Source organism: Carassius auratus, chromosome 9 (genome assembly GCF_003368295.1).
Source record: "Carassius auratus strain Wakin chromosome 9, ASM336829v1, whole genome shotgun sequence".
NCBI lineage: Eukaryota > Metazoa > Chordata > Actinopteri > Cypriniformes > Cyprinidae > Carassius > Carassius auratus.
The window spans coordinates 15333761-15351532 of NC_039251.1; the positions used below are offsets into that span (position 1 = coordinate 15333761).

The 17772-nt window shown below is 36.9% G+C and overlaps 3 protein-coding genes across 8 annotated transcripts; all 3 read right to left on the bottom strand.

Moving 5' to 3' along the window:
* LOC113108471 (GA-binding protein alpha chain-like) lies at positions 1 to 6504 on the bottom strand. Of its 5 annotated transcripts, none has more exons than XM_026271622.1 (10): positions 6375 to 6504; positions 4915 to 5011; positions 4637 to 4781; positions 4474 to 4558; positions 3821 to 4048; positions 2369 to 2563; positions 2228 to 2281; positions 1892 to 2020; positions 812 to 1004; positions 1 to 668 (listed from the first exon to the last, which is right to left on the bottom strand). In XM_026271622.1, exons 2-10 carry the CDS (start codon positions 4989 to 4991, stop codon positions 446 to 448), a joined length of 1329 nt encoding a protein of 442 aa, XP_026127407.1. In that variant the 5' UTR covers positions 4992 to 5011; positions 6375 to 6504; the 3' UTR covers positions 1 to 445. The 5 variants fall into 5 exon arrangements, with proteins under 5 accessions (XP_026127407.1, XP_026127408.1, XP_026127409.1 ...); XM_026271623.1 differs by lacking the exon at positions 6375 to 6504 and adding an exon at positions 6185 to 6328; XM_026271624.1 differs by lacking the exon at positions 6375 to 6504 and adding an exon at positions 6189 to 6320.
* A 1475-nt stretch (positions 6505 to 7979) lies between these two features.
* On the bottom strand, positions 7980 to 12844 carry LOC113109314 (junctional adhesion molecule B-like). 2 transcript variants are annotated; one of them, XM_026272931.1, is made up of 10 exons: positions 12731 to 12844; positions 11107 to 11172; positions 10898 to 11008; positions 10372 to 10521; positions 9558 to 9745; positions 9266 to 9374; positions 8381 to 8497; positions 8276 to 8300; positions 8152 to 8182; positions 7980 to 8032 (listed from the first exon to the last, which is right to left on the bottom strand). In XM_026272931.1, the coding sequence occupies exons 1-10, from the start codon at positions 12780 to 12782 to the stop codon at positions 7994 to 7996; spliced, it is 888 nt and encodes a 295-aa protein (XP_026128716.1). In that variant the 5' UTR covers positions 12783 to 12844; the 3' UTR covers positions 7980 to 7993. The 2 variants fall into 2 exon arrangements, with proteins under 2 accessions (XP_026128716.1, XP_026128717.1); XM_026272932.1 differs by having other exon boundaries at positions 7982 to 8032; positions 8152 to 8179.
* A 3112-nt stretch (positions 12845 to 15956) lies between these two features.
* LOC113108041 (bone marrow proteoglycan-like) lies at positions 15957 to 17459 on the bottom strand. The gene is made up of 5 exons (XM_026270868.1): positions 17130 to 17459; positions 16883 to 16965; positions 16331 to 16468; positions 16122 to 16227; positions 15957 to 15961 (listed from the first exon to the last, which is right to left on the bottom strand). The coding sequence occupies exons 1-5, from the start codon at positions 17392 to 17394 to the stop codon at positions 15957 to 15959; spliced, it is 597 nt and encodes a 198-aa protein (XP_026126653.1). The 5' UTR covers positions 17395 to 17459.
* Positions 17460 to 17772: the final 313 nt, after the last annotated feature.

Here is a 17772-nt window from a genome sequence, read left to right on the forward strand (position 1 = left end):
TTCAAAAACCAGCTGTCTCTTTATTGCCCTCTGGTGGACAGTAAAAAGTACCTCACCTTGAGGGAACTGGACACTCAAAAATAAAAAAGAAAAGATCCTTTACAAATGGAAAATATCAAAATACACTGCCCACATGGCTATCAAAAACAGAGTATATACAATGGAAATATAGCCGATGCTACCCTGCAGTCAGAGAACAAGCGTACAAAAACTGAAAGCTCATACGTGATCATCTATACTTTGTCTCTCACATCCGCACATACACTCGCTCTCTTAAGCATTTTAGGGACACGCAGACATACATACAGACTCGTAACAAAAGCGCACATCTGCTTACAAACCCGTTGTTTCCCACCCTGCCCAAAGTCAAATGTTTAACCCGGATTCCTCCCATCTTAAACTTGTCTCCTGATTGGCTGGGAGTAACAAGCCACTCACTCCCTTCTCAACTGTCTTTCTCTAAAGCTGCTGCAGCCAGAGTGACTGTGGTGACGGGCTGGCCGAGGCCATGCAGCTGCACCCGAGCCAGTTTCTTCTGTTCGCACTCCGTCACCAGGCTGTTGAGCTCTGCGGCGCTGTATCCGATCAGAGTCCTCAGGTCACACACAAACTTATAGACAAAGCGCTTGCCCTGCACTTTGCTGATCATGTCTCCGTCATAGTAGTACCTATTTAGATGAGACAAGATTGATGGATAGAGTTAGTTTTCTTGTTGAAGTGCTAAGCAAACATTAAATAATTCCAGATTACTAGGGACAGTACATCCCTCAAAGAGGACCTAAACTCGAGAGGGGAAATGATGCACTCGCACCTGAGAGCTCTGCTCAGCTTCTCGTAGTTCATGGTGGGCTTGTTCTTGCGCTGGCCCCATTTCTGAGCTACCAGCTCAGGCTGATTGAGTTTGAACTCGCCCTCCTCTCCCACCCAGGAAATGCAGTCGCGAGAGTCCTTATCTGTCAGCAGCTCCAGGAGAAACTGCCACAGCTGAATCTGACCATTATTACCTGAGAGGACATAAAGCACAATCATTTACTACCATTTTGCATGTGAGATGATCATTCTTGTTTTCTTAGTTATGGGGGTTTTGGCAAAATTCTGAATTGAAGGTATGACTCCCATTTGATTCATGAGATACGATTTGAATTGAACACACACAATAGTATGTCCAGTTTGAAAGACATAAAGAGGAAAACACTGTTCCACCTCAATATAGATAAAATAATGAAAGACAACATTAGATTATATTAGCATCCAACATTTTACCAATATGTACACTGCCATTAAAATGTTGCATTCATTTGATCAAAAATAAAAGTATTTTGAAATATTACAATTTAAAATAATGTTTTCTATTTTAATATATTTTAAAATGTATTTTTCCAGCATAGAAAAGCTGAATTTTCAGCAGGCACTAGTCTTCAGTTTCATATGATCTTTCAGAAATCATTCTAATGTGCTCATTTTGTGCTCGAAAACATTTTAGATTTTTATTAATGATCAAAACAGCTGCGCTACTCATTCTGTAATACATTTCTTGATTCTTTTAGGAAAAGAATGTTTAATAGAACAACTTTTATTTGAAATACTACAAAATCTTTGCTGTCACCTTTGGTCGTTTTAAATTGCCCTTCCTGAATAAAAGTATTCACTTACCATTATACTGGCCCCATAATTTAGAACAGTTATTTAACATTTAAAAAATTAATCATTGATATCTTCATCAAAATTACATGATACTATCTAAAATATTGCAAATAACTACATGTAATTTATACTGTTTATTACAAACTACATTTACACCACTTACGTGCATTTATTTCAAACAAACATGATACTGTTAATAAACCAGAGCTTTTACACATGCATATTTGCTGTATTTGTTTGTATGTACCTGTGCGGTTGCCAGGGGAGCTGCGCTCCTCTCCTGAGATCCGGGGGGCTCGGGGTGTTTTGCTGTGCTTCATCACCTTAATGGCTGTGGGTGTGGCCTGCTGCACAGGGGCAGGAATGATCTGCACAGCTGGAAAATATCAAGAAACTGTGTTACCCAGAAGACCAACACATGCTCCTTTCATCAAAAAGCACACAAACTGCCCTTTAAGCAAGTCATGTGCAGGTTATACAAAAAGTGTTATTCAAGAATGTTCTCAAAAGGTGCTTTTGTTAATAAACATGGAGCAGAAGCAACTGCAAAAACAGACAAGATTCAGGATCTAATGATACTCACGTTGATCAATGGTGACTGTTGCGTCCTGACCCTGATCCTGACTCGCAAGTACATCTGCACAGAGCATTATGTGAAAACAAGCTAAAGATATTGTGACAGAGAAGGTTTTGTGGGAATACACACACCACACACAAAACTTACACTTGCGTAGAAGCTCCAGGTGGCTCCATAGGATCTCTCCGCTGGGGACTCTCTGGAGGAACTCCTCCTGGCTGAAACCACAGAGTTGACGGCCGGGAATGTGAATGCCACCCACCTCCATTTCCTCAATGCCAAACTCTTTCATAACCCAAACTGCCCAGTGGATCACTTGATCTGCTGTCCACTGCACCGGGTCTGACAGACAGACACATTAGCTCATTAAATGATACTACTGCTGACCAGAGAAGTAAAAATGCACAGATCTGACAATTAAAATATATATATGAGTTATAACAAAATTAAACTTTGATTTCTTTTCAAATTCATTGTCATTTCAGGTTTCATGATGTATGAAATTACGTAGTAGAAATGCATACAATACTGTGCAAACGTTTGGAGTCGGCAAGATTTTTCTAAAGACATTGAGCAATTCAGACATTAAATTCATTAAGGTGACAGTAGAGACACAATGTAAAAAAATATTTCTATTTCATATAAAATGCTGTTCTTTTGAACATTCTATTCATAAAATATAATGACACTGAAAACAGTTATTTTTAATAATATTTCACAGCACTGCGTTTTGTTTTAATAAATGCAGCCTTGGTGAGCATAAGATACTTCCTTAAAAAACTTTTAAAGGGGTCCTATTACGCTTTTTGACAAAAGTCTTGATTTTGTTTTGACGGTGTACTAGAACAGACTCATACTAGGTTTAAAAAAATAAAATAATAATAATTTATATATATATACATATTTTACATTATTACAAAACCTCTCTCCCCAGTCTGGCATGAACGGCTTGAATAGTTCCAGGATCGAATGAAGGCCCACCTTCTGAAATACCAAATGTGCTTGTTAGCTGGGCCAGTGTGTGTTGTGATTGGTTCAACTTGACGCTTGGTCTGGAAATGTCATGCCCCTTACCACAGCCGCCAGGGAGCTTCAGTGTAAATAAATAGTGTCAAAATCTAATCAATTTGAGTGTAATTTAAACCTGGATGATTGTAACAACTCAAGTTTTATTGTGCTTTGGGAAAGCTAGCGTGTCTCTGACATATTGATAACACTCGCTGCCTTCTCTAGTGCAGCTCAACCAGGTCTCGTCCCATTCGTCGATCTTTGTGATCCCGGAAAATATGCATTGTAGTCTAAACAAGTCGTTCATTGTAGTATTTGAAAAGTGATTTGTGTTAAATAAAATAGCTCATTTTGAAGTGGACTTTGAGCTATGTAGATCTTTTTTATGTTCAAACAGCAACATTACATACTAACTAATGTAGAAAAGTAATAAAGCATAATAGGACGCCTTTAAAAATCTTACCGTCTCCAAATTTCTGAACAGTATCTGTGATAATATAGTACTCATCATATATGCCTACACTCTTCAACAAAATCCCTTAAATACTGAGATTTAACTCTGAAACATGTTAATACCAATGCAATACTCACCATAGGGAATGTTCAGTCGAACCTGCTCCTTGCGGTATCCTTCCAATGCGGCCGCCCAGCGGGTCACCTGCTCTGAAGTGTCATCAGGAATGGTGGCTTGCTCCACCGCAATCACATGTCCATCCTCCACCAGATGGGCTTCCTCGCCAGCGGCCGCATCTGGATCAATCACCATCTCCACAGTCTCCACTGGCTTCACAATCTCCAGAATATTCAATTTCTCTTCACCTAAAACATTCCACATACAGACAAGCAAGTCAAGTTAGGTTTTAGTATCGTTGTAAAAAAAAACTTTTTAACAAGGATTTATTTAATTTATAGACATATATGAAGGAAACTATCTCTTATATAAATGCTAATTATATTTCAAGATTTTCCACTATGTTTAATAATCATGTTTTTGCCTTCCCTAATTCATTGTAAATGGTCCTTCCTTGAAGTGAGTATTTTTTAAAAGAGCAAATACTCATGTAGTCTGCCAATTACTATGAGCTCGTAAAAGATGCATGCATAATTACAAAGGAATTAGCAAAGTGCTGTTTAAAACAGCATGTTACCCCACAAGACACGGAAACTACCCAAATATTTCTGAAGGGCATGTTGACAAGTTGAGATCTGTCATACAGCAATATGAGACCATTGTAAACTCTTACCCTGTTTCGTGACAATCTGCACACTGAGCTGTACTGTGCCATCTGTCTTCACTCCTTGATCGAACAGGCTATGATCAGGATGCAACTACATAGGGAAAGGAGCAGAGAGAGCGTGTAAAAAGAGCTTAGCCCATGAATATGATGAGTGCACCCAAATACATACTAGGATGTCCTGCAGACAGATGTCATATCCATCCAGCGGGACCTGAAGACGAGGCTCCAGTAACTTCTTCAGGTTACCGATCGGCTCATTGATGTCTATGTCTTGAGTAATCAGTTCAGCTGCTGTGATGGTTTGCTCCTCGATCCTGACATTTGGTCACATGAAACAGATCATTTCATACACGCAAGTCAGATGCATGTTGCACAATGACACGATTCCTCTGAAAACATCAAACAGCGAAGGAAAAAAAGGAAGCGAAAGACAGAAAAAGCACTTACCCTTCCTCTACACACTCCTGTTTCTCCCTACCATCAATCTCAATTTCAATCATCTCCTCTGTCTCACTTTTTGACATCCCTTCTACTCCTTGTCCAACTATAAGTTGAATACATAAAAAAAAATATAAAAGTCAGAAAGTGTACATTGTCAGTAACACTTTAAGGTCTCATTTGTTAATACAACTGTTCATTATTTGTACATGTTAGTTCACAGTGCATTAACAGATTTGATTTTTTTTTTTAAATGCATTAGTAAATTCTGAACATGAACTAAGATTGATAAATGCTGCTGTTGGACTGTTAGTTCAATTGTAACAAATAATACCTTATTGCAAAGTGTTACCTAATTATATACTTCAATTAATATTTTATTTTAAATTATTTTCAGCATTTTGATGAACACAAAGTTATACAAAAAATATAAACGTGCTTCAAAGTCACTAAATGTTCAGATTAACGCACTCTTGCGTTCTACGAAGTCTCCGAAGTCCAATAAACTCTCACGCAACACCGAGGCTTTGCTTGAGTTTAGGCCCACCAGGGCATATGCCCCACATTAGCACACTTATTAAACACGGGAGACGTATTATTTAATAAATATGCCCTCCATTTGGTCAATCTATTTGTTATTTTCGTGTGTGGGTTTGAACGCAATATTTTATTAATGTAATTTCCACCCGCGGCTGGGTGGGAAGACGACGCGCGAATCGATACAAACGCAGTTGCCATGTTGGAGTGCTTTTGGGTTTCGTAATATAAGCGCAAATTTGGGTGTAAAAAACTACTTTTTAAAACTTATGAAACTTTCAGGGGTAGCTACATATCAAGACTTTTGATTCTGGAAAGTTAAACGGAAATGGAAAAAACGGAAACAAAACAAGAGAAGGGCAGATGTAAAAGCAGCCGGAAATCCTGGCCGAAGTCACGGCGGCTGACAGACTTCCGAAGACAGCCGTCCGCCCGAGGAAACGGACGGAAACATCACGGTTTTTTAATTATACACTTCGTGCGGAATACAATGTCTACGGCAGGTACATTCTCGGATGGAATAAGTATGTTTACCTGGCCTCTTTGTTAGCTGCTTAGCTTATGCTGACGGAAGACAGAGAGACACGCCTGGTTGAACTGAATATCTGCTCGCGCTGACAGCTTGCGCTAACTTTTACGAAAAGTCGCGCTTTGTTTTTCACGACGGAGTTATAAGCGTCGACAACGTATTTCGATGAAAACTGATATATTTCAAATTATCCGGAATAAAGTTTAACGTTACCTACTGCTTGTCAAACGTGAGGGCTGGCTTACAACCAGTTCTGTTAGCACTCCAGCTAGCTCAGTTTCCCCTTTGGATGCTAACAGTTAGCTGGCGCAGAAAGCGGGAAAACTGACTCGCTTATAACCTCAAACGTATACAACAGTCTCATTTTTGTCCTCGTTCATCTCGGTGTTGCGGCCAAACGTACCTCTTTATCCCGTTCAGTAGGTGCCGTGTTGGAGTTTTTGCGCACTAAAGCTGGGTGTCAGAGGCTATAGTTTAGTGTGTGTGCTAATAAGTTGAGTGAATGTTCATGCTGGTTTTTGGTCAACATTGCGTTGGGGCGGGGATGAGCAGGAGGCCTCGCTGCCCACTGACAGCAACATACTCCCCTCTGGGCAGCTTCTAACTATACATCATAATGTATAAAGGTATCTATTTGGTTATTTGTACCAAATAATAGCAGATAACGGAAGGTGTTGTCTTTAACACTGCATGGAATAGGAAAATCGACACATTATTGGATACTTAAGTAAACACATTTATTTATATATCTTCCATTATGTGTTTTTTTTTTTTTTTTTTTTTTGTTTATTATCTTGTGTTATGTGTATGTACCTCCGATCTCATGGAAACAACTCATTTTTCTGTTTGTGCACATTTAATAAAGCACATTTTATACTTGAATTATTTTTTTTCCTGTTGATGTCATCATTTTGTTTAAAGAAATGTCTCACTGTTTTTAAATGTCACCATTAACGTTAACTGTTTAAATGTGACCATTAACTGTCTCGAAGCCAATTAATAAATAAACTTTGAAAATCAAACTGATTTGTGCATTATTTAACATTGAATGTAAATGCTTCAGTCACTTAATCTGTGTAAAAAAAAAAAAAAAGAGCAATCAGTTTTGCAGTGGAGTGTGGATTTTGCATTTACTTTATTTTACATATCAGTTAATGTAACAAAGGACCAAATAATGTATTCTTTTATACAGGGTTGGGGTTTTTTGAGCCACATTTGAACTAAACCAAATAGTTAAATAAGCTCAGACACATTTTTTAACACATTGCTGTAAAAAGGAATGGTCCCCTCAAAGAAATGCAAATAAAAAATCGTCATTTATACACTCAAATGTCATTCAGTATTACCTGTATAGCTTTGCTTCTTCTGTGGAACATAAAATATATTTTCATAAATGTCATAGAACATCAAATACTTTTGTGTGAACTATTCCTTTAATAAACAAATGCAATATCATTGAGAAATACCCATCATTAAAACACAGATGATACTTCTGATTAGACCTATAGAAACAAGTCAAGGTGCTTATGATCTATTTCTACTAAACATTGATTGTATGATGAATAAAATACTTTAGAGACATCCTGAGACAAATCAAGCTCGTTTCCGCTGAAATCAAGTGGACCATCACATCTGTATTTGGACCTCTGCTCAGTGGCTTGATGATTGAAACCATAATAAATTGAAATAGTGCAACTTTTACAGTCTCTACTCTAGGTTGTGAGAAGTCAAACAGATATGAGACTATTAGAATACTACACATTATCTAAAAATAAATGAATATTCTTGAATTGAAAAATAAAAAGCTTTTTAAAGTAGTTAAAATGAAACCGCAGAAATCATACCATAATGTGGTGTATGGACCTCAACACCAGGGGGCATGTTTTCTGCTCTAATAGGACATCAGACCAAATTATTGATACATATACAAGTGCACTTGATGTAAGATATGGTTCTCTAGGCTTTGAGGTCACTTTAATTCACTTCCTTCTAGCACAGCGCTATCTTGTATGTGCACGTTCTTCATAGTACAAAGGACTGTGTATGTTTGTAGTGTCTCGGCTGAGGAGAGAGATGAACAATGGGATGAAGACTAGTCATTATTATAAAGAAAAATCTCTACAGTGCCATTACTATAATGTTTGACTAGTCAGTTATCAATAGGAAACTTAAAGACTTACATCTGGAGGGTTATAGCTGGTCTTTGTCCTGCTGAAATGTGAAAAGAAAGAATTATGTTCATTATGCTGTTACATATTATTCTTATAGGTTAGAGTGCATTGGAAAAAACTGCATTAGACGTACCTTTGTTTAGTCTCTCTTTTATTCTCTGTTGGTAAATGTGAGATCAATGTTAGTGTTCAAAGTGAAATGGCCAGTTTAGATTGTGTTTGAGTAAATGGTACTCACTGCGGCAGCAACGACAGCACCCTCTTCTGCAGCACAGCCAGATGGCAACACAGCATGAGAGGAGGACCAGGAACGCTCCCACTTCTATGGCTATAACTATTGTCATGTTCAGCTCAACTGTAACAGAGCATGTCAAACAAATATTCATTTACACTCTGTCCAGTTATTATGTTAGTCAAGGGCAAATCTAATTCAGTTTCCCACCATCGATCTAGCCTTTTGACTTAAACCTGATGTTTTGTTTGGTATCTAAGCAACTATGACTAATGTGTTTTTGATGTGGTCAAAATGACCCCAAACTGAAACAACATTACTAGAATAGCATTCATAGGCTGATACATTTTGTTGAAAGAAAAACTGTATGACAATGTAAAAACAAAGTTGTGAAACAAATATTACAAGTTAAAATAACTGGTGTCAAGGAACATTTCTGATTAATATCAATGTTGAACAGCTTTGCTGCTTAAAATTTGTATGGGAACAGTGATACATTGATGTAGATTTATGCGATAATCTCAGTTTTTGATAATTCGCTCAATCATATCCTTGCTGAATAAAAGTATTAATTTCTGTCCCCCAAAAAAATCCAACTGACCCAGCTGCCAGACACAAACTTCTGAAAATCACAAGTCTACTTTGTGGTAAAACAGAGGAACTTAAGGGAAAATATTAAATAAATTAGAAATTGCTCTTAATTTTTTTCTCTTAGCCCCCAAACAAAACCAGTATAGTCGTCAACCTCAATAAAACAGTTCTTTCTGCTACTGTACCTTTCAGACTTTGAGGGAAATGCCTTCTTAGTACACTGCCATGTTACATTCAACTCTATTACAGTATTTCAATACATCAAGTAAAATTCAAATCACCAAACTGAACTTATCTTACATTCAGTTATCTTCATTTGCCGTCCTGCACAACTTTTGGGTGCCCCCACCCCATTGGAAGCCTCACATCGATACTGACCCTCATCCGATTTTGACACCGCCTTGAACTTCTGCTCAGAAATAAAGGGGGAAAAACTGTCTATACCAAGCATACTTGCATATCATGAATGCATCAAAGCCAAACAAACATAAGCAGTGTTTGTTAGCTATAAAGGGGAAAGGCTAACAGTTTCAGCCAGTGTTAGTTTAGTTTGTCAATATAAAAAAAATATATATTATAGCACTACACCAACCAGAGTCCCTGTTTTGGGGTCCAGGGTGTACTTGATTTCAGGGAGACTGGCGGTGTGAAGTGGTTTGTTGTCTTTGTACCAGCTGTAGGTGGCAGCAGGAACACTCAGTTTGTCTTTACAGCGGAGCTCCGCGGAAAATCCTGTCATGACTGTTTCTGGAACCTCACATGATGGTGCATGTGGCGGCACTGTCCATGTAAGACAGAGATGCATTACATGACCATATTGCTCACTGATAGAAAGGTTGTGCTTAAAGGGTAAGATCAGCCAAAAATGAAAATTAAGCAATAAATTACTCACCCTGAAGTCATCCTAGGTGTATATGAAGTTATTCTTTCAGATGAATTCAGTTGGATTTATTTTTAAAATGGTCTTTAATCTTTCATGCCGTTTGATGCAACTTAGCAGGTGTTGCACTGCATTGGTCCTTGAGAAGCTTAATAAAAAGCTCATCCATTAAAAAAAAGTGTAGTGAATCAATGCATTTTGTAAGAAAAATATCCATATTAAAAATTTAATAATCACTTTAATCTAGCTTGGACCTATGCAGTGTAATACCCGCTAAGTCGCATCAAATGGCTTGAAAGATCAAAAACTATTTTTTAAATAACTCCAAATAAATTCGTTTGAAAGAAGAAAGTCAAATACACCTAGGATGACTTCAGGTTGAGTAGTTTATGGCTTTTTTTTTTTTTCTTTGGCTGAAGTAACCCTTCAAGACTAATAGTTAGGCATATTGTTGGTGCAACTGCACATGTAAATAATGAAAATGAAATTACAAGATTGAATAATTAAGAGGATTTTTCATTCCCACCAAGCACATTGAGGGTGACAGTGACTTCCCCCAGCTTGATCTTGTCCTGACGGGCTGTGACTTCACAATGATACACTCCTGAGTCTTTCTGTGTAACACCACGAAGGGTCATTGTTGCCCCATTGATGGACGCACGACCCTTATAGGAACCTGGTAATGAAGAAAATAAGTCTGAACAATTTAAAGAAAAATATGCATAAGGTGCAATCAAATTTACTGGGTGAATCAGTTATTTAAAATAAAAGACCATGCAATCTGGAATTTCTTATGAGAGTAAAATATTTCCTGAAGCAGCTTCTGTATAAGCTGTGCCTTATACATTGTTACACTATTGACAATGGACCTTTTCTGACCTTAAGTTTAGCCAATTGGAATAATGTATAATTTGTTGTCAAAAGTAATGTAATGACACACTTCCTCTTTTAAAATGACAAAATATCTAAAGCAATATATAAATGTTAAGATGAGGGACATATTTAGGGGCAGGGTTGCAGTAAATATGGAAAAGGGCAAAACAACAACCTACCTGTAAAATCCCCATCAAAATAAACATACGAAACATCTTTGCCTCTCTTCTTCCATTCAACACGTGGGTTTGTGTCTTTCTCTGTCCTGAACTCACAGGAGAGGACAGCGTCTTTTGCAAAGAACAGACAGAAGTATCAAATTAATATGGTCCGAAAGCCTTTATATAACTAACATGTCCAGCTGTTATCTGAAGACTAATGAACTTACTTGTGTTTTCATGTACCTCCACTTTAGCTTTGCTTGTCGTCACAGTAACAGGATCTGAGCTGGGAACTGGAGGAGAGGGAAGATACAAAGTTGTAACACACTACAAAAAATTCCCTCCCACAGCATTTTTATAATAGTAATCTATGGGGCAATCCTCATGTTTGCCCCACAGAGTTTTAAATAAGGACAACTGAAATTCTCACAGATAGGCTATTGATATAAACTTATATTAACCCATAATGTTTCTTTAAATGAGGCTTATATTTTAGATTGTTTTGCCTCTTGCATTTTATAATATTTAGGGGAATAGGAAGAATACAGTAAACTGATTTGAGTTTCTCCTCAAATGTGAAACCTCACTAACATTCACTCCCCGCTCTGGTGGTGCCAGGAACAGGGATGTTTAGGAATTTAAGTAATGGATGGATGTTCTCACACAGTCTGTCTGTGTTCAGTGGGGGTCGGCAGTCCAAACCGTGCCTGATAACCTCCTCACTCACTGAAAAACAGGCACTTCTGGGGAAAGTTATGGAAAACACTTTCCTTTATCTGTATAAGTCGTTCTCTGTAGTCCGCTGGGTGTGTTGACAGTAGAAGAGTTATCATATGGGAATAGAGAGAGAAAGGCTGCAGAGGGTCTTTTCACCCAGAGATACAAAGACTTTGCTGCTGTAACTTAAAACCTCTTCAGCTGGAAGAGGACTGGCACACACCACAAGGTATTTAACAATCCTAACTAGCGCTAAGTAGCCTAAAACATTAAAGTTATCAGAACAAAACCAATCAATTTGTTTAAAGTCAACATTTAATAGCCTTAATTTGTAATATCCATTCTTATATAAAATGGCATGTTATGTAATCTGCAAAACATCATTTAGTTTACATGTATTTGGATCTCTAGACTGGGTGGGATAAAGAATTTCTCATGGTATGCCGGGTAACCATAATCTCCATGATAATAACCATTACACAAGGAGTCTGTCCAGGGGCATCAGTGACATGAAAGGGTCCCTGCCACATCAGAGTGAAGTTCAGATCTGGACAACTTCTTCACGGACATTTTATCACCCACAGGATCTCATGTGTTCAGATGCTGCTTGAGAAGTTTGTGTAAACAAAGTGTTTTCCAAGACACCCACCCACCCTATCCAGACCCTCAAAGCATCCATCTTTCTTTGAAAAAGCACAATCACATACAACAATCACACAGTAATCTGAGCCAAATCAAAGCTGGTGGTGTGAGACAAATAAAATAAAACAAAACGTAATTAAAATGTACAAATTATAAAAACATTACAATATTTTACAATATAAATAATTTATTACATATAACTATAAAACAACTTTTAAACATTATACTGTCTATGTTAGCAGCACTTTAAAACACTAAAAACAATGTAGAATAGAATTACAATGAAATAAAAAGTATAATTCTTAACAGACAGGCCTAAATATACATTCAAATTATCAAATTAAGGTATGAACTGTATTTTCCAACTCACCCATCAGAATCCTCAAGCCATTTCATTTAGAGTAAGAATGTTCCATTTTTCTTTTAAAATGGCCATCACAGACAAAACGAAAAAGCGTCAGATAATTAGACATGGGATGATAATACACTTACAGTAGAGCAGCATGAGAAGAGCGGAGAAGGTCATTATTTGTGCTGTGCTCATCTTCAGATTGCCCGGCTGGTGCAGGAGCGCGTGGAGAGTCTGATGTGCTTCTTGCTCTTCAGATGTTTTTCAAGATAGTATTGCGCGCTCTCAGAACGCTGCGCGAGCATGGCGCAAGACATATGTTGATGACTTGAATATGAGCGACGTCTGTATAAGATAAAAAAAGTTTCTTATCATGGTAGGCTATTGTTTATAGGCAAGCGTGGTAACCACTTTCTTTTTCTTTTTTTTACATAAATAAATATGCATTTCCTTAAGTCTTTCTACAGGCATGTTTACTTTTTATGACAATCGTGCATAACATCACATTGTCGTTCTCACTGTAATTTTTTTTTTTTAAATAACTACAAAATTATTAGTGTGGAAACTAAATGGTTTTTTTTTATTCAAATAAAAGGTAAATTCATATCTACTTTATACTGGGGTGTGGGGGGTATAGAATGCTTCAATCTGATTGGTTGAAGATTCCTTAAAGGTCCCGTTTAACGCGCTTTTTTGAAGCTTTGATTGTGTTTACAATGTGCAATATAACATGTGTTCATGTTTCGCGTGTAAAAAAACACAGTATTTTTCACACAATTCACTTATCTGTATCCCGCTGTTTTCACTGTCACAAAAGGGCTGATGACTTCCTTGTTCTATGAAGCCTCTCCTTCAGAAATAGTAACGGGTTCTGATTGGGCCAGCGGTACCTGTGTTGTGATTCAACAGCAGCTGAGAGCAGGCTGCCCTCCTGGTAGGGTGATTTGGCTAGAACGCACATGCTGGAGATATATTTATAGTCACAGGAGCGTTTTTACTGACGAAATGCATGAAAACCACATTCGTCTTTATGCACAGCCCTAACATCTAGTTAACAAAGCTAAACAGCGTTGCCCTTTGTGTAATAAGTTACAGAAACTGTTAAACGCACCAACTTAAATAATAAAATACACTTACTGGTTGTGGTCCATAAACAACGCCTTCTCCAGACAAAGAGGGAACTGCTCCATCTTTCAAGAATAATCTTTGTGCGAATCCGGCATTAAACTGATTGAGATTGAGAAAGTTGTCCTCAGCAAGCTGTCCTCAGCAAAATGTGCTGCACATAGTTTTACATGTGCATTATAATGTTCGGGAACCGAGTTAAACATAAATTGTAACCATTAAACTCAAAGTACAGCGTTCCTGGGAAGCCCAAACAAAGAGGATTGGACTCCAAGATAAAAAATAACAGCGTTTCAACGAACTGGCGACAAAAACAAACAGCTCTTCCTTCTTCTCCGTCTGAGCGCAACAAGGCCACGCCCCCTGTTTGTGAATTCATGTGGGTGGTGGTTAGTCAAAAAAACTGTTTTAGTGACATCATTATTACAGGAACTAGAGGGCAGTAGTCCAAACGAGTCATTTTTTGTAGGCGAATTCTGTTAAATCAAATATCTCGCTTGGCATTGAACTTTTGAGCTTTAGAATTTTACAGATATTATTTATACTCTAACAACAACATTACACACTAACTAAAGTTTAAAACATGGAATCACGAAGAAGGGGACCTTTAATAGGAGGAAGGGATGTTTGTGGTTGGCACTGAAATATAGACTGTTTGTTTACCAGCTCCACGTCCACTACTTGAGAGTAGAACTCATCGAACTCACGTGCATGTCTACGCTAAACATCAACACTTTTGAGGCAGTTATTGTGGGGAGTTTTCTTTTATGGTATTGTCTGTCGTCTCATTTAGAGAGTTAAGAAACCTTAACAAACATAGGCTACAGCACAATTATATCTTAAATTGTTTAATTCTGATGTCAAAAGATGTTCGGATTTTACTTTATTGCTTAAGGTACATTTCTGTTTTCACAATGTGATCCAAATGATCTTGACTTTTTAGACATGATGTTTGTTGTTATCAGTCTTCATCAATCTTTATGTTGGTGGGGTGGGGGTTATTGACTATACTAATATTGATAGATGGCCCCCCAAATCTAGTCATTCTAACTCTAACTGCAAAAACAACGCAAAAAAAATAAAATAAAATAAATATGGCAGTAATTGGTAGCAGACTATGACATTTGTGAATATTTAAGTAAATTCAGATGTGACTTAGCTAAAATGAGGAAATCCTAGAGAATAAAGTTGTTTCTAAAACTGCTAATCTTGTGTCTAAAAGTGTGTAAGATATTTCTGATTCTGAAAAACTAAGAGTTTGCTGAACAGCAGCATCATTTAGATAAAATTTCATTTAAAAATTAGGAAAAAAATTGGATCTGATTTTGACACTAATGCTCCTTTTGTCAGAGTGACACTGAAACTCTTCTTAATTTGTTTTGGTAAGGCAATTGTTATTTTTAACTCTGGATGATACTATCTTATAAGATTTTTCAATGAATCCCAAATCTGTTATTTTTAGATACTTTGCCTAATTTTTTTTAAACCTAAGTCTCTCATGTAAATTCTGTATTAACAAATGTAAACTTTCAAATTATGAACCTATAGTATTTTTAAAAGGATTAAACCGAATAAAAGGAATAAAAAATTATTTACAATTTCACTTTTGTTTAAAATTAAAGAACTCTTTAAATACAACTTGCTCAGATTACAAACTGTTGCTCAAATGCAGGACATGGACCATCTCAGAGCATATGCAGCATTCTGATGAGAATTAATTTTTAATTCGCACATTTTAAAAGTAAAATTCAGTTTGGTGATGCTTTAGTATTGTCCCAAGGACCACTGCTGGCTGATGAGAGCTATTAGCGTACCAGCACCTGCCTAAAGCCTTTGTGAAGCTTTAGTGTAAAGCTCTGTGAGGATTTAACATTGAGTGACCTTTCAGTTAACAGCTAAATGAGTCAACAATTGGCATGAAAATAACAGCTTTGGATACAGTAATAAAATATCGTAAAACATGTTTTTGGTAATAAAAGTAAACTTTATTTACACACAAAGTTTTCAAAAGCATGTTTTAGCTGGTAAACAAATGTAATAAAAAAAACTGGTTGATAACCCTTATGAATTAATCTTTTAAAATTGCAGTAATAAAAAAAATTCATTATTTACACTTTTTTCATAAAAGCTACTGTATTAGGTTAACCTGGCAGTTTTAAAGTGGACAGGAACAGATGAACGGTTTGAGTCTTGTGCATGTCACATCATTGAACGCCAGATTATCTGAAAATAGACAAAGCTTTGTTAAACTGGTAAAGACAGATAAGGAAAAAGAGGAAAGTATCTCTATAAAGGGAGGTGAAAGAGTTAAAGAATTATGGTATATTATTCCTTCAAATTATCTGTATGATGAAAGCCACATTTTATTGATAGAATTTTTGTTCACTGTTGTTAAGTAACAACACTTACTCCACATCTCTAAACAGTTCTCTTTCCCACCACGATTATTTGGCTCTTTTTTAGCCCAACCATTATAGCTCCAGTTCGTTCCATCCAACCATCGGAAATTTCTTGTCTGTCAAAACAGGAAAGTGACTTACTAGAGGGACAGATATGGTGGAGAATGAATGCATAAACCATGTTAAAAAAGTGAAACACTTTGAAACAAATGAACGTACACGAAGGATTCTGCGTCCTCCAAGCCATGCGCTAGTGCGGCCACCATTCCGATCCATTAGCCTCCCTAGTTCTCCAAGAATGTAGCTGCTTGACACAGAGGCCAGGTGGCCGTTATAGCAGATGGACTGACAGAGGACCTAAGGAGAACCATAGTTGTTATAAAGTGAAAGGAAAAGAAAAATATAACAGGTGAAAAATAGAAGTTTCATTAATAAGTCCATATGTCTTGGTTAACCAGTTATTATTATTATTATTATTATATAAATAATATATCAAATATGTTTATTATTATCATTATCAGTAAATCATATAGTAAATACATTAAAATGTACATATATAGACACAATTCTATAGGTTAACAAAATAAAACAGGATTACTGGATTGTTTATTTTTATTTTAAATACCATTTCATAAAAATATCTTCTGGACATCAGTCAAGACATATGTTGCTTGATGATGGTTCTCTTTCATTTACATTTCATTTGACTGCCAGAACCATATTACACAAAATTGACAAATAAGAATATATAATCTTAAATGACATTCATACCTCGGCTTTATAGGCATCAAGGTTTACTCTGAAATACTGGTAACATTTGCCCTGTAGGACAACTCCTCTACAAGTCCCCCATCCTGTGGACATATCACCACACTACAATCATCATTCCATATCTTACATTACACACTACACCTGCTTGATAAAGGCAACTGTTCACAATGACCCTAAACATGCAGTATTCAGACCTGTTTGCTGTTTGTACACAGTGGCAAAACTAATATCATCTGAGGTGGCTTACCATTCTGTGTCATTCGACTTTGCCTCCCAGGGTCCATTTGTATTTCTGGATTTTCATCCATTATATAGTCAGCCTGAAGTGTAGGCTCTTCCTTTACTAGATTTTCTTCTTTTTCATCTTCCTCTTCTGTATTAGTTTCAGACTCTAACTCTGGTATGATGTTGCTGTCCTTCTGAAAGTCAGTGATTTCCAGCTCAGGCTCTAGTTCTGTCTCTAGCATCTCTTCAGTCAAGTTATCTGCCTCTAGCACAAGTTTCTCCAACATCGCTTGTGTCTCTTCTGGTAATCTTTGTTCTTCTATTGTTTCTGGCTCCAGCAGCACTGAATCAGGCTCCAGACGTGAATCTACAACAGCTTCATCCTGCACCAGAGGACCTGCTTCTGCTTCTGTGTGCTCTTCATTCGGCTCTTTTTCAACCACTGGTACCTTCACCACTGGATCTGGAAGCTTCTCATCCTGAACTGGTGGACTGGCAAAAGCTACAGAAGCTAATGATCAGAAAATAATAATGTTAATCGATCTAGAGATTTCATTTAATTATTTAGCACAAGATTTTATTTAACATTAAGCTTGTTAGATATTGTAAGCTTTCACCAATAAAGACTACTTCAATAAAGTAGAAGATATTTTATTAAAGATGCA